We start from the raw sequence: 11,880 nt of genomic DNA on the forward strand, positions 1-11,880 counted from the left end.
TACCCCACGGGGGCTATGGAAGCCCGAATCAGGAGATCGCAACGCCGATTCAATTCCTTCCTAAGGTTTATGAGGGGTTTTGCCATTGCGGAACCGCTCCGCACCACGTTCTTACTGATGCTGGCTCCCACCGGCTGCATCCAAGCAAAGAATCTAGAACAGCGATATCAAGAGCTTATTAAGTCGATCAAGGCAAAGAGAAGTCATATTTCTTTTTTGGTTCTTCCACATGATGCACTTCAGTCAAGGACTTAAGATGCTTAAGGTCTGGAAACCCACTCTCTCATACCCAAGTACCTTGGCCGCCGATCTTCGCTTACGACTTCCACTGATTGGTTGGTCCATTCTCCGCCAAGTGAATTCCGACATCAGGTTATGATTAAGGGAGGTAGCTCACTCACGAAATTTGGTGAGTGACGAGCAAGAGAAAAGTCAAGGTGATTCAGTCTCCGCCCGACGAGTTCTTGGAGCCTGTCAGTCTCGACTATCTACCTATCAAGCTGGGAGATCGTTACGCGACTCTCGCCTCGTCGGCTAGACGAGCACGACCTGTGAACGGTGAACACACCTCGTAGACACGGCATCAGTCGAGTCCCGGCATGGTAGATCGAGGGAGGCATGATTTCGCATGTGGCCAGGATCGCTCTTTGAGGCCAAAACGTCTTCAGAACGTACGGATCCCTCCAGACTTATGTCGAGAGATCAAATCAGGGATGATTTATACTGCAAGCATGACAGAAGCTGTGGCGCATTGAATATCATGTGAGTGAGCGCCAATGCTAGCGAAAATCACGTCCCATCGGCCCCAGGCCGAGGCCCCCCGCCCGAACGTGCCCCACTTCCCCGTTCCAGCTCGCCGATCGAAGTGGGGTGACACACCGCCCTCCCGACGGTAGTATCGCGGAGAAAACACGTCAGGAAAGCTAACCACGCCCGGCCACAGAAGGATTCGAGGGAGCCCGATGGCCGAGAACTATTGCAAGGTACTTTCCCCATGGTCTCCTCAATGTAACATCTAATCTACAAGCGGCCAATCCTCCTGGCTTTAGCTTCGTGACTCGAGAGAAATTGCATCGCAAATTTAGGCAGCAGACATGTTGCTGTGCCGCAAGGCACCACGGCACAGCAAACAAATGGTTCGCCAGTGTTTTGTTGGTGAAACGATGAGGAAGGAATGGGGAAGTTATGCTTGGCGTTTGCTTTGGCTCAGGGTGAAAGTTCGCCAACTTGGACTATTTAAAGGGAAGTAGTATCCCTCTTTATAACTGATCCTTTTGGCGAGGTTTCTCGGCATCAGAAGCCACTTCTAAGCAACACTTGACTCGAAGCGGAAAGAGCGCTATCACGAGCCGAAAACCACACCGTTCAAGACTAGGTTCTCTATTAAGATAGACCTCACTCACTTATGCATCTCCTCAAAGTCATCTCCCTCACAACGGCCATCGCGCCAACCGCCTTCGCCCAGTTCTGGCTTGGCACCACCCTCCCAACCTCCACAGCCGCCGACGAATACCTCTCCCAAATCAAATCCGTCCCGAGTACCCTCACAGGCGCCGTAGCAACCTCCCTCGCGACCGCCCTGTACAGCGTCGACCAAAAGTACTTCAACGACAAGAAGTGGACGACGGTCTACTCCCACATATGGTCCGCCGCCGCCAAGGCCACCGACGCGCCCGACGTCGTTGCCTCGATGGCGGTGAACGGGTTCAGGTTGCACACCCAGCAGGAGGCCAAGTGGTGGCAGGACAACGTGCCGGACAAGGACGACAAGTGGGTTTCTTCGTATCTTTCTGATTGGCAGAAAGCGTGGCAGGATAATACGGCGGCGACCAAGACTTCCAAGGGCGGTGCTGTGCCAAAGTGTACTGGGATGGCTATGGCTGGTGTTGCTGCTGGCGTGGCTGCTGGGGTTATGGTCGCGATGTGAGGTCGAGAGAGTCTAGTCAGTTGTTTAGGTCTTTGACCCTGTCGTCGTCGCGGCTGCGCTGTCTGTGCTTCAGGATTAGTGGAATGAATCTGAAAGGGAAGAGTGAGGCATCTTACATTGCTTCGTGTGCCTCAATGAAGCGATCGATTTCATTCAGTTTCTTGTCGATCTTCTTCATCTGCATATTTCTCCTGGTCTTGGCGCCCCAAAGCTCCGAAGTTTCCATCTCAAGTAAAAGCTCCAAATCCCGGTCCTTAATCCCTCCGCAAAGAACCTTGATGTCCAGTGATTGGACTTCAGCCTTGCTGGCCTCGATATTCCGCTCTATGGCGCTGGAGACCCTGACCAGCTTCTTGCGTTTCTTCTCGGCAGTGCTGAGCTTCTTTTCGAATAACGACAATCTTTCACTCAGTAATTCGTACTGGACTTGTAGTTTATCGACGCCGGCTGTGATATATTTCATGCCGTTATCATAAGGTGGGACAAATAGAGCATGGTCGCTGATGGGCGTGGCGGACGGAATCATGACTCCGTGGTTGCTCTGCTGTACAGTTGCCTGTACCATGTCTTCCAAAACTTCCGAAATGGCTGGGTATGCGCCTTTGCCAAGGTCTTCGACTATGTTGGACAACACCATCTTGTCAGAGTTGCTGAGGTCGGTCTCCAAGCCCATGCAAATAAGGAGATCGCAACCGGTGAGGAGGAAGGAAAAACAGAGGAAAGGGTAAAAGAATTTTACTTCTCATTATTTTCTCAGGTGAAGTAGGTGGGAGACGGGACGGGTTGAAATTTGTGGGACCCGTTAAGGTGAAGGTTCACGTTGACGACGGATTGCCAAAGGTCAAAAATTGGTTCGGTCAGTCAGGTACGAAGTAAATGCAAGCACCATTCAAGCTCAAACAAGGCGCTCTTTCCCAAAGTTACCATACGACTTCTCAAATAAAAATTTAGTAGGCAGTGTTTGCATAATCCAGGTGACCAGAAAAGAAACAAGTCATCTTCGTGATAGTATCATTTACTCAGGTAAGCACTGCTGTCACGTGACTCGAAAGGACGACGATGAGGTCCAACAACAAGACTTTCTCCGTCGATCATGGCGCAAGGGTTCCATGTGAATTTAAGCAAGATGCTTGTATTCCAAATGCGATTAACTACAGCCCCTAGCTGAGGTCCCCATGACCCATATTCACCAAGTCATTTTGCGGAAGGAAAGCGCCCACCAAATGCGAGGGCACGTGTGATCTCCGCGACAGACGCAAGGAATCCAAATTCTCACTGGAGTTTGGTACTTGATAAATGTTGTCGTTATTCGGGTACATGGTATGGTACCCATTGAACAAGCGCGCTGGAAGGCTAGAAGATCGGAGGGACAACTGAGTTGCGGGCAAAGAAGAGACACACGTAGAATGACACCTCAATAGACCTATACTTCATTTACTCCAAGCAAGTAACATATCACCACCTTAAACAGATAATCTAGCACTACATGTATCTACAATCTGCAAAGTCCCTTCTCATCTACTCCCTTCGCCCCAAGATAACCTTATCAAGTACGATCCAGCATACAGTTTACATCTACCAGCGCATACGCCTGTGTCCGGGCGTGTTGAAGAGCACTAGTATTCCCCTTTTCATTGACGCTTAAACCTTGGCGTGCTCGCCAGTAAGCTCAGTTCCACCGCTGTGCGCCGAGTCAACGGGAAGAGAAGGGTGAAGAGCCTTCTCCATGTCGTCGTCCTGTCCGGGATTGGCAGTCTGGTACTCCAGCCACTTGAATAAGGCGTAAACCAAGAAGGACAGGAGGGCGCCAGCAAAGGGGCCGATCCAGTAGATCCAGTGGTACTCGACGAAGCCAATGATGACAGCAGGACCGAATGAGCGGGCAGGGTTGATGGAGGTGCCGGTCCAGTTGGTAGCCGTGATGTGGGCGATGAAGACGGAGATACCGACGCCAATGGGTGCAAGGAAAGTTGCGCGATGCTTCTCGACAGCGAGGAAGTATACCGTCAAGACGAGTTGGGCGGTCAAGAGCATCTCGATGAAGAAGCCCTGGGGCACGGTGGCGCCGCCGCCTAGAGTGTTGGCGACGCGGAGAGGGCCGGGGAGGACTCCGTATACCACGGCAGCGGCAGCGATACTAGCGAGCAGCTGGGCGGGTACGATGCAGAGACCTCGGAGCGGCTTGACTGCTCCGACGAGAACGAGACCGAGAGTGACCTGTTATGGGGACGTTAGGGAGTGTTTGAAGTAGAGAGAATGGGAGATGACTGAGTGGAACATACCGCAGGGTTGAACATGCCGCCGCTGACGCGGTAGAAGATCCAGACATTGACGGTGATGGCTGTGCCGAAAGCTGCGGCGATGTAGAGCAAGCTATCAGGGGAGAGCGTAGCCGTCGGGTCGTCGGGGTTGTTTGTGACGATGGCGGTCTGGGCTCCGAGGAAGGAGAGGAGGAGGAACATGAATGTTCCGCAGAACTCGCCCAGCACGATGACTAGGAGGTTACGCTGCGGGAGTGAGAAGGGGTAGCCTCTCTGTCCCGCGGGAGGGTTGGTGGCGTGCAGCGCGTCGATGGCCTGCTTCATAGGCGTGTGGTGGTTGTTGGTGGTAGACATCTTGTGAGTGATGGTCGATGGAGGTGTCGAGAATGGAAGGATGACTGCGAGAGGATGGTGAGACTGAATTGTTTGAGGGCTTGAACAAGAGAGTTCTTTTGTGAGAGTCGATGCCATCTATAAATACGTATCACGGCTGTAAACGATGGCTGGTCTCGAGAAGTGAGGCGGTCGTCGAAGGTGCTTGTCATCCAAACCTCTGCCGTGACTATCGGCGAAGGCGAATTTTCCCACGATCAGACGCATCACCGTGGGCCGGATTCTTCCAGTTGGGCACCAAGTGGTAGGGACAGCGTCAGTACAACGACGAGGAGGTTGGAGTACACGAGAGCAGTACTGAGCTCGGCACGAGGGATGCTGTACCACGAAGACCCGAGGATCTGTACCCTCATATCGATGACCACAAGGTTCCAATCGAGAAGGGTGTACTTGCAAACTTGGCGATGAGCTACGCTGAGAGTCCTGTCACTCTTGCCTGGGCACCAATCGCCATGCTGTGCCATTACGTCCTGCCGTGTTCATCTTCTCGAACGACTTCAACCATCCCGAGGTCGAGCTGCTCCCCTTGTTGGGCCCCAATCTGTGTGTTTCGCTGTTTTGGTCGTGATCCCTAACCAGCGTCTCCCTGTTCTGATGGATCTGTCGCCACGATGTTGGGCTCGAAGCTGTGTGTCTCGCCTCAAGATATTGAGTTGACTCTTGAGATCGAATGAGTCCTTTGTCAATCGTATATTACCAGCATGGTCAAGGATGGAAGCAGTTGTTCACGAAAGCGGAAGGAGATGTACGAAGCCCGATACTTCGCATTGGTCTACTATGCCTACGGAAAGCCAAGTACCATCCTGCTCCTACAGTCTGTACGGACGACAGTCTAAGGTGCTGAAGGATCATACTGTATTCCTGTCTACAAACGTACGCGCGCAGAGAGAGGAGCCTGAGATGACGTTCCTCCGCGATCGCTTTCTGATGTCCGATCTGTCTCTGTCTCCGATGCCAAGTCCGTGCGGGCACGCGCAACGTGCACCGTTTGTCTAGGTCTAAGCTTTCGGGACCCTGACCGTGTAAAGCTCCTCCAGAATTGGGCTCAAATCTGTATGTCTTGCTATCACAGTGATGATCTCTACAAAGGATTTGACCCGTCTGACGGACAAGTTGCTCCGATGTCAGACCAGCACTATGCGTCTTGCCGCCCAACCGGGGGTACAGGAAAAACGGCCAGTCTCACCAAACCCTTTTCCCCATGAAGTCTCGGATTGTAGAGCCGAGCCTCTCAAAAGAAACGAAGAGTTAATCTGAATTAATTCATCTTGAGACTTTGAACATCGCTGGGGCCGAAGTCCTCTCCCTCGGAGCCGATGTCAAAGGCTAGACCTAGACCGGCTTTCTTTGCCCCCCACAATCCGCCACACTCTCCGCCGGCCTCAAGACAATGTGCCATGATGATGGCAATAATGATGGGAACAAGCAGTTGTCATTACCGGCATGCTTTGCTCAGAGTGTCTCGCCATCGTACGTTGCCGGTTGGCATCCTCGCCTTCTGATTGGCAGATCCCTCCGATGTCATGCTTCAGTTTGCATCTCCCGCTAGCGCACGTTGATGCGGACGTGATTCGCCGCTGCGAATGCACAGCGGTATCACCATCTGAGGTTGACAAACAGAACGCAGCATTAGGCTCCTCTGATCTTTTTTTTTTTTCGTCTGAACTGATGGCCTGTTTCTGTCCTGGTTGTTTGGCAATCGGGCAGGTTTTCGCGCCGCATGTCGTGCTGCAAACTCTTCGTTGTTTGTCCCACAGAATCTGGACGCTTGCGCACCCTGCAATCTTGGTTCCTGTTACCTGCGGTATCCACGTGAGCTGTGTAGCACAAACAGCCCTTTCGCAAGCCTGAGTGATGAGTGAGTAGCTGCTGATGTCACGGCCTAGTTTCCATCACCAAATGCAGAATGCAGAACGGGCACAAAAGCACAGAAAAAGAACCACAAAAATGACCCACCTCTCTCCAAAATCCCACAGCTGCAGTATTCTTATTTTGAGAGAACGAAGTCATACTGCTCATCCATTATTGGCTGGAATCCTCTCCCGCTCTTGACCTCCTGCATGTGCGGGGGTTTCAAGTATGGCCGGCCGTCCGTGAAGTGCCACGCGGGGCGGACGAATGAAGGTGGTTGCGCAACAACGGTGGAGCTTGGGATCGCGGGTCCAAGTCTGGACTGATCGACATACGGGCCGGTCCTGAGCGCTAAGGGCAGTTGGGACATGATCCGCGGTGGGAACGTGAGTGATCTGCGAGCTGGGGGGCCAGCCTCCTGGATACCACCTGTTCATTTTGCGTCGTGGTTTTGGTTGTGAGGGTGTTCTTTTTGCTGTCTCATCCGGAGTACCGAGGACGGGCGTCAGTCTCGATGGAAGATGCCAGTAGTAAGCAGCGAGGGCAGTAGACTGTTCCAGATCTAACCTTCACCTTGAAGCCCGAAATAAGCTACTCACAACTGATGCGGGCGTCTCACCGTCAGCTGCTGAGAGCAGTGTTTATAGTCGTTCAGTGAAATATCATCAGACAGAGCACAAGAGCCACTGCCCACGTTGGTGTCTTGAGAGGGCCATCAGCAATTTTGTGACCAAGCCACGAACGATCATTTTCTCAACGGGAAAGTCTTGCGCCACGAACGAGGGAGGCAGGGACGGTGAGACATAGAGTGAGACATGAAGCGGAGCCCGAGGCGTCACGTTGCAGAACGTCGCAAGCTTGACCGAAGCTTCGGGCGGCAGCCCAACGTGTTGGGGGCCAGAAAGTAACAGGCTCAAGAGAGGAGTTCCACGTCTGCCGGCTCTTGAGATTACAGGTAGTGGAGCTATCCTACGATGCAATGCGCGCGTTTTTCTACGACAAACAGGAGCCAGACCCAATGTTGCTCTTTTCCAGTCCTCGAAATGCCTCGTTCCATCGTGGCAACTTGATGAGCTAGGCTTCTGCGTCAAGCAGGCTTCGACCATGTGGTAGGAATTGGATGGCAGGCGCAGTGTCCCAGATCGATTATTGGTCGAGAGGCTAGGACAATGACGAGGTAGGTAGTGGTGGAAGCCGTGGTGTGATGCAGGACGGACGGGATGTCCTGGTCTGAGGCGGGGTGGCGCTCGACATCGAGGTCGATCGTTTCGAGACAATAAGGCTGGACTCAAAAGCCTGAGCAGCGGCATACCCGGAATGGCTAGCCGCAAGATGGCGGCCGTCACAAAGAGGCCTGGAAATATGAACGTTGAACTTCGGGCTTATCGTTGAACCTGCTCTAGAACAATCCCGGCGCCCCAAGGCCGGTCTGCTTTGATCTCTATCGTCAGGCACCACCGGTTAGAGAATACTATTGATCGTCCTCCCAGAGCTTTCTGATAGGCATGGCCATCTCGCAGGCGACAGCAAGTCTGTTCCATTTGGCAGCGTGGTCGGAGTCCACAAGTCTCGAGGTCTCGAGGAGTAAAAAGGTGGGACAAATGTTAGGGATCCAAACCAAGTCTAATCGAATCACTGCCGGGCAGATGACTAGTGCTTTCTTTTGTCGTGGAAGGAACGGGAAAAGAAATGTCCCGCAACTCAGTTCCAACTGCATGAAGCGAAGAGTGACATCAGAGCCGACTTGGACCCCAATACATATCAAGACTAGGTAGTAGCAAAGGGAATGGTATGAAGAAGCAGTGCGTTCAATTCCTAGAGGTCTGTGACCAACTTTAGCAAGCAGATAAAAGAGCAAAAAGCCGGTATCTCTGACATCCTATCCTACAGAAAGTCCCTTGTCCAGAATCCTCGATTTCGTTTGTCCAGCATTGAGATCCATCGTCCAACCATCGGCAGGTAACAGCCAGAAACCAGTTATCGAAGTTTTAACCCAACAGGTCAATCACTTCACCGAAAGCAAAGTCATTTTGTCCCTTCCCAGTGCTTTCTTCCGGCCTGTTGGCTGTGATCTGCTTCGGCGATGCCTCTCGGAGCTCAATGAGCTCTTTGTTGAGTCTGCGAAGCTCATAGTTTTCAGCACGCAGATCTTCAAATTCCTTTGTGATGCACTTGTTCTCCTGTATCACCTGGCGATTTCGATCCATAGTTGTCCTGTTCAGTGTGAACAAGTCGGTCTCTTCCTTCCGTATCTGATCTCTCAATTCTTGGAGCTTGATCCTGGACGCACTTTCACCCTCGCGCTTTCCCTTGTTGTAAGCTTCCTTGTAAGTTTCCTCCAGCTTGGGCTTGTGATGAGCACGGTAGCCAGCTTTGAAATGACGCCTGGCGATTGAGATACTACGGCTTCTGCCACGTACAGTCTGTCGAATGTACTCATCCGTTGCCGCAAGGAGTTCGTTCTTGGAGGAGAGGTGGGGTTCGACAGTGGTTCCATTGAGTTCCATGATATCTTCCTATGCACACATGGCTAGATGCAGCTGATGAACCGCTTTGCTCTCGGCACTGGTAGTATAAGGCTCCTTGATAAGTGTGCGAGACATGCCAGGGTTCTGGTCCCTGAAGGTCACAAATGCTGAGTAATATCGGTAGAGAACGGTGTCGAACTTGACAAAGTCGGAGGTGAAAGCCGCCTGGAAGGTGCTGTCGTCGGACAGAAGCTTCTTCACTTCCTCCCAGAATGTTGCATCACGAACGGTGTAGTCAGCGCCTTCGAGACATTGAGCAGCAGCATGGATGATGGTGCAAAGACGAGATGCAGTCGTAGTCAAGCTAGGATCGGCTGTTGGAAGTGCGAAATCAAGGTGAAGGAGCTTGAGGGCATCCCATTCATCTTCGGCAACGGGGCCGCAAGCATAGCCTCGAAAGTCGAATCCGGTCTGGCGAAGGCAGACATCGATGACTTTCAACTGATAAACTGAGAAGCGTTCGTTGGGCGTCGTAGCATTGGCAGGCGCGATCGGGCCAGGACTGGCTTGCCTTCCCTTATGCGTGGGAGGCATCTACATATTGATATCGTTAGTGATGTGCGCCCACAGCTTCCTGATGAAGAGGATGAATATCCGAGATGATGTGTATTGCCCAAGTCTATGAGTTCTGGCTTCACGACTGCAGCTTTCACGTATGAGAGGAGCGTGCAGAGGCCCGGGACAATGAAATCTGGGGCATGGGGAAGGTGATGAAAAGGAAGCACTGCTTACCGTGGAGGACGAGCATAGAGATTCTCATATATCGATGTATATGTGAGGCTCTCGATGCCCTTTCTGTCCCTGTTACTTGGTCTTGCTGAAGCGAAGTGGAAGAGGTAAGCTCAGGCTCATGTCGAGGTTGAGCAGAGGGAGAAGTGATGAGGGGAAAGAGTGAGGTGAGGGAAGTTCGCAAAATAGTCCGTGCGGTCGAATATCGATGAAGCGGTCGCCCCTTCCGTTGGACTGTGGATTTGACACCGGGCTCCTTCCCCGTCTAATTTGATTCGTGATATTTGGGGACAGAAGATTCTCATAATCAAATCATTGCAGCGAGATATCGATTTCATTGATATGAGTTCAAAGCGACGTATACGCTGGGAACGGACACCAGTGACCCTGTTCATGAAATCTTCAATGCCCGAACGCCTGCCTAGGCTTTAGTCCGCGGACACCGTACCAGCAAAGCCATAGTCATCTGAGTTACCAGCTTGTACTCTCATATATCTAGTTCTTGAGGTACTCCAAGGTCTTCGACTTCATGCTATCAGGTTTAATCCAGCCAACGAGATGCCGTGGCCGACTGATTATACTTCAAAGTAGCGTCATCTGGAAGAGAAGACCTTGATGCCGTGGGCCACGCCCTCCACAGACACCTTTCTCCGGTAGCCTCTTGAAAGTGTATATAGAGAGGTCTAATCCTCCTTTGCTATTCCCTCTTGTAAAACCAATACACACAATCAGTAGCAATTCCGTCACTATGGCCCCAGCGACTGTAATCGAAAGCAAATCCGCCAACTGGGAACACGACCCTCTCGGGGGATTTTCCGAGGACGACTTCCTTCGAGTACGACATGGACTATTCCTCAAGATAAAGGCATACAAGAATAATCAGGTGCCGCAATATAATTTGCTATTCTTGATGGATTGTATAAAATTGGAAAAGTTTCGCATCCACGGTGTTGCGGCCCAAGCCCATCTGGAGTACCTAGTTTCCAAAGCCGAAGGTGAAATCGAAGCCTGGAACAATTGGATCAACACAAAAGATGGACAAACATGCGTCACTATACACTCGGCTCACCAAGCGCTCTCCGGCATTCTTGCCGATACAATAAAAGATATGCAATCTGGGCATAGTATCGACCAAAGTCCATTCGGTGACTTCTTGGAAGGACTCTATCTTAGAGGCAATATTACGACAACCGGCATGGGAATTAGGGACAAGCATATGCGAAGCCAATTCGAAGAGCAGATGATCAACAGCTACTGTCCTAGTTCCAAGTACGTTATTGGGAGCTATAGGTATTGGGACCCCATACTGCACAATTGGATTCAGGTGGCAGACTGCAGAGCTGCCATTCTATTCCCAGACGAAACTTGCTCCAACAAGAGGGCCGTCTTTGGCTCCTGCCATTCTATGGATATACTCCTCACTGTTCATCCAAACAACGGGCTGTTCCTGCACAAAACTATCGAGTGGGCTTTGGCTCATGGTTTCATTGCAATCGTTCCAAATGTGGACTTGGAGCCAATCGAGGAGTCATTCATCCACTTCGAAGACGAGACAAAAAGAAAGCTCAAAGACGCGAGAACACGACGCTTAAAAGAATGGGATAATGCCGAGATCAAGGACTACAAGGTCGTCGTTCTCGACAATACACCCAGCGTGGCCGAGATGTCACAGATGATCAACGTTGGCCACCGTCTCCTGGAACTTAAACATCTCCACAACCGCAAGCTCATCTTCCTCACCTCGCATCGCCCGCAGGCTCGCTACATGTGGTGGAGCTTCTTCTCCTCTGCCACGGCGGCGGCGTGGCGGTTGGATTCATGCAGAGACACTTTCGATCGACGATTGCTACATCGCGGGATCCTCATGGCAGCTCGGCATTGGGGTACTTCCGGACCGTACTGTGAGAATGGTATCCTTACTTCGTTCGCCGACAGCATTCAGACGGAAAGGACATCGATTCATGACAGCTTGGCTGGGGCGTTTGGCGCGGCACTGAGGCCGAACCATGCGGCGCTGGCTATTCTTTCTGCTCGAGTTGTGAGTACTGAGTGGAATGAGGTGAAGGAGCCTGTGGCCTGTGATTCGGATGAGGAAACAAGTTCCAGCAGCGAAACAATGGACACAGACACAGACGTATATACGGACACAGACCTCTATACGAGCACAGGCCTATACTCGGACTCAGACTAA

At 51.8% G+C, this 11,880-nt stretch overlaps 5 protein-coding genes across 5 annotated transcripts; 2 read left to right on the forward strand and 3 right to left on the reverse strand.

Moving 5' to 3' along the window:
- Positions 1-1,405: 1,405 nt before the first annotated feature.
- On the forward strand, positions 1,406-1,927 carry BDP81DRAFT_398234 (uncharacterized protein; the record flags this gene model as incomplete). Its single annotated transcript, XM_060588427.1, has 1 exon — positions 1,406-1,927. The coding sequence occupies one exon, from the start codon at positions 1,406-1,408 to the stop codon at positions 1,925-1,927; it is 522 nt and encodes a 173-aa protein (XP_060440581.1).
- A 24-nt stretch (positions 1,928-1,951) lies between these two features.
- BDP81DRAFT_398235 (uncharacterized protein) lies at positions 1,952-2,600 on the reverse strand (the record flags this gene model as incomplete). The annotated part of the gene is made up of 2 exons (XM_060588428.1): positions 1,952-1,985; positions 2,044-2,600. 2 exons carry the CDS (start codon positions 2,598-2,600, stop codon positions 1,952-1,954), a joined length of 591 nt encoding a protein of 196 aa, XP_060440582.1.
- Positions 2,601-3,568: 968 nt separating this feature from the next.
- BDP81DRAFT_329342 (aquaporin-1) lies at positions 3,569-4,512 on the reverse strand (the record flags this gene model as incomplete). Its single annotated transcript, XM_060585302.1, has 2 exons — positions 3,569-4,144; positions 4,210-4,512. The coding sequence occupies 2 exons, from the start codon at positions 4,510-4,512 to the stop codon at positions 3,569-3,571; spliced, it is 879 nt and encodes a 292-aa protein (XP_060440583.1).
- Positions 4,513-8,398: 3,886 nt separating this feature from the next.
- Positions 8,399-9,746, reverse strand: BDP81DRAFT_500413 (uncharacterized protein). Its single transcript, XM_060595511.1, has 4 exons — positions 9,693-9,746; positions 8,982-9,494; positions 8,853-8,948; positions 8,399-8,780 (listed from the first exon to the last, which is right to left on the reverse strand). Exons 2-4 carry the CDS (start codon positions 9,492-9,494, stop codon positions 8,421-8,423), a joined length of 969 nt encoding a protein of 322 aa, XP_060440584.1. The 5' UTR covers positions 9,693-9,746; the 3' UTR covers positions 8,399-8,420.
- A 691-nt stretch (positions 9,747-10,437) lies between these two features.
- Positions 10,438-11,880, forward strand: BDP81DRAFT_453346 (uncharacterized protein; the record flags this gene model as incomplete). The annotated part of the gene is made up of 2 exons (XM_060592821.1): positions 10,438-10,524; positions 10,624-11,880. 2 exons carry the CDS (start codon positions 10,438-10,440, stop codon positions 11,878-11,880), a joined length of 1,344 nt encoding a protein of 447 aa, XP_060440585.1.

Source organism: Colletotrichum phormii, assembly GCF_030913505.1.
Source record: "Colletotrichum phormii strain CBS 102054 chromosome Unknown BDP81scaffold_23, whole genome shotgun sequence".
Taxonomy (NCBI): Eukaryota; Fungi; Ascomycota; class Sordariomycetes; order Glomerellales; family Glomerellaceae; genus Colletotrichum; species Colletotrichum phormii.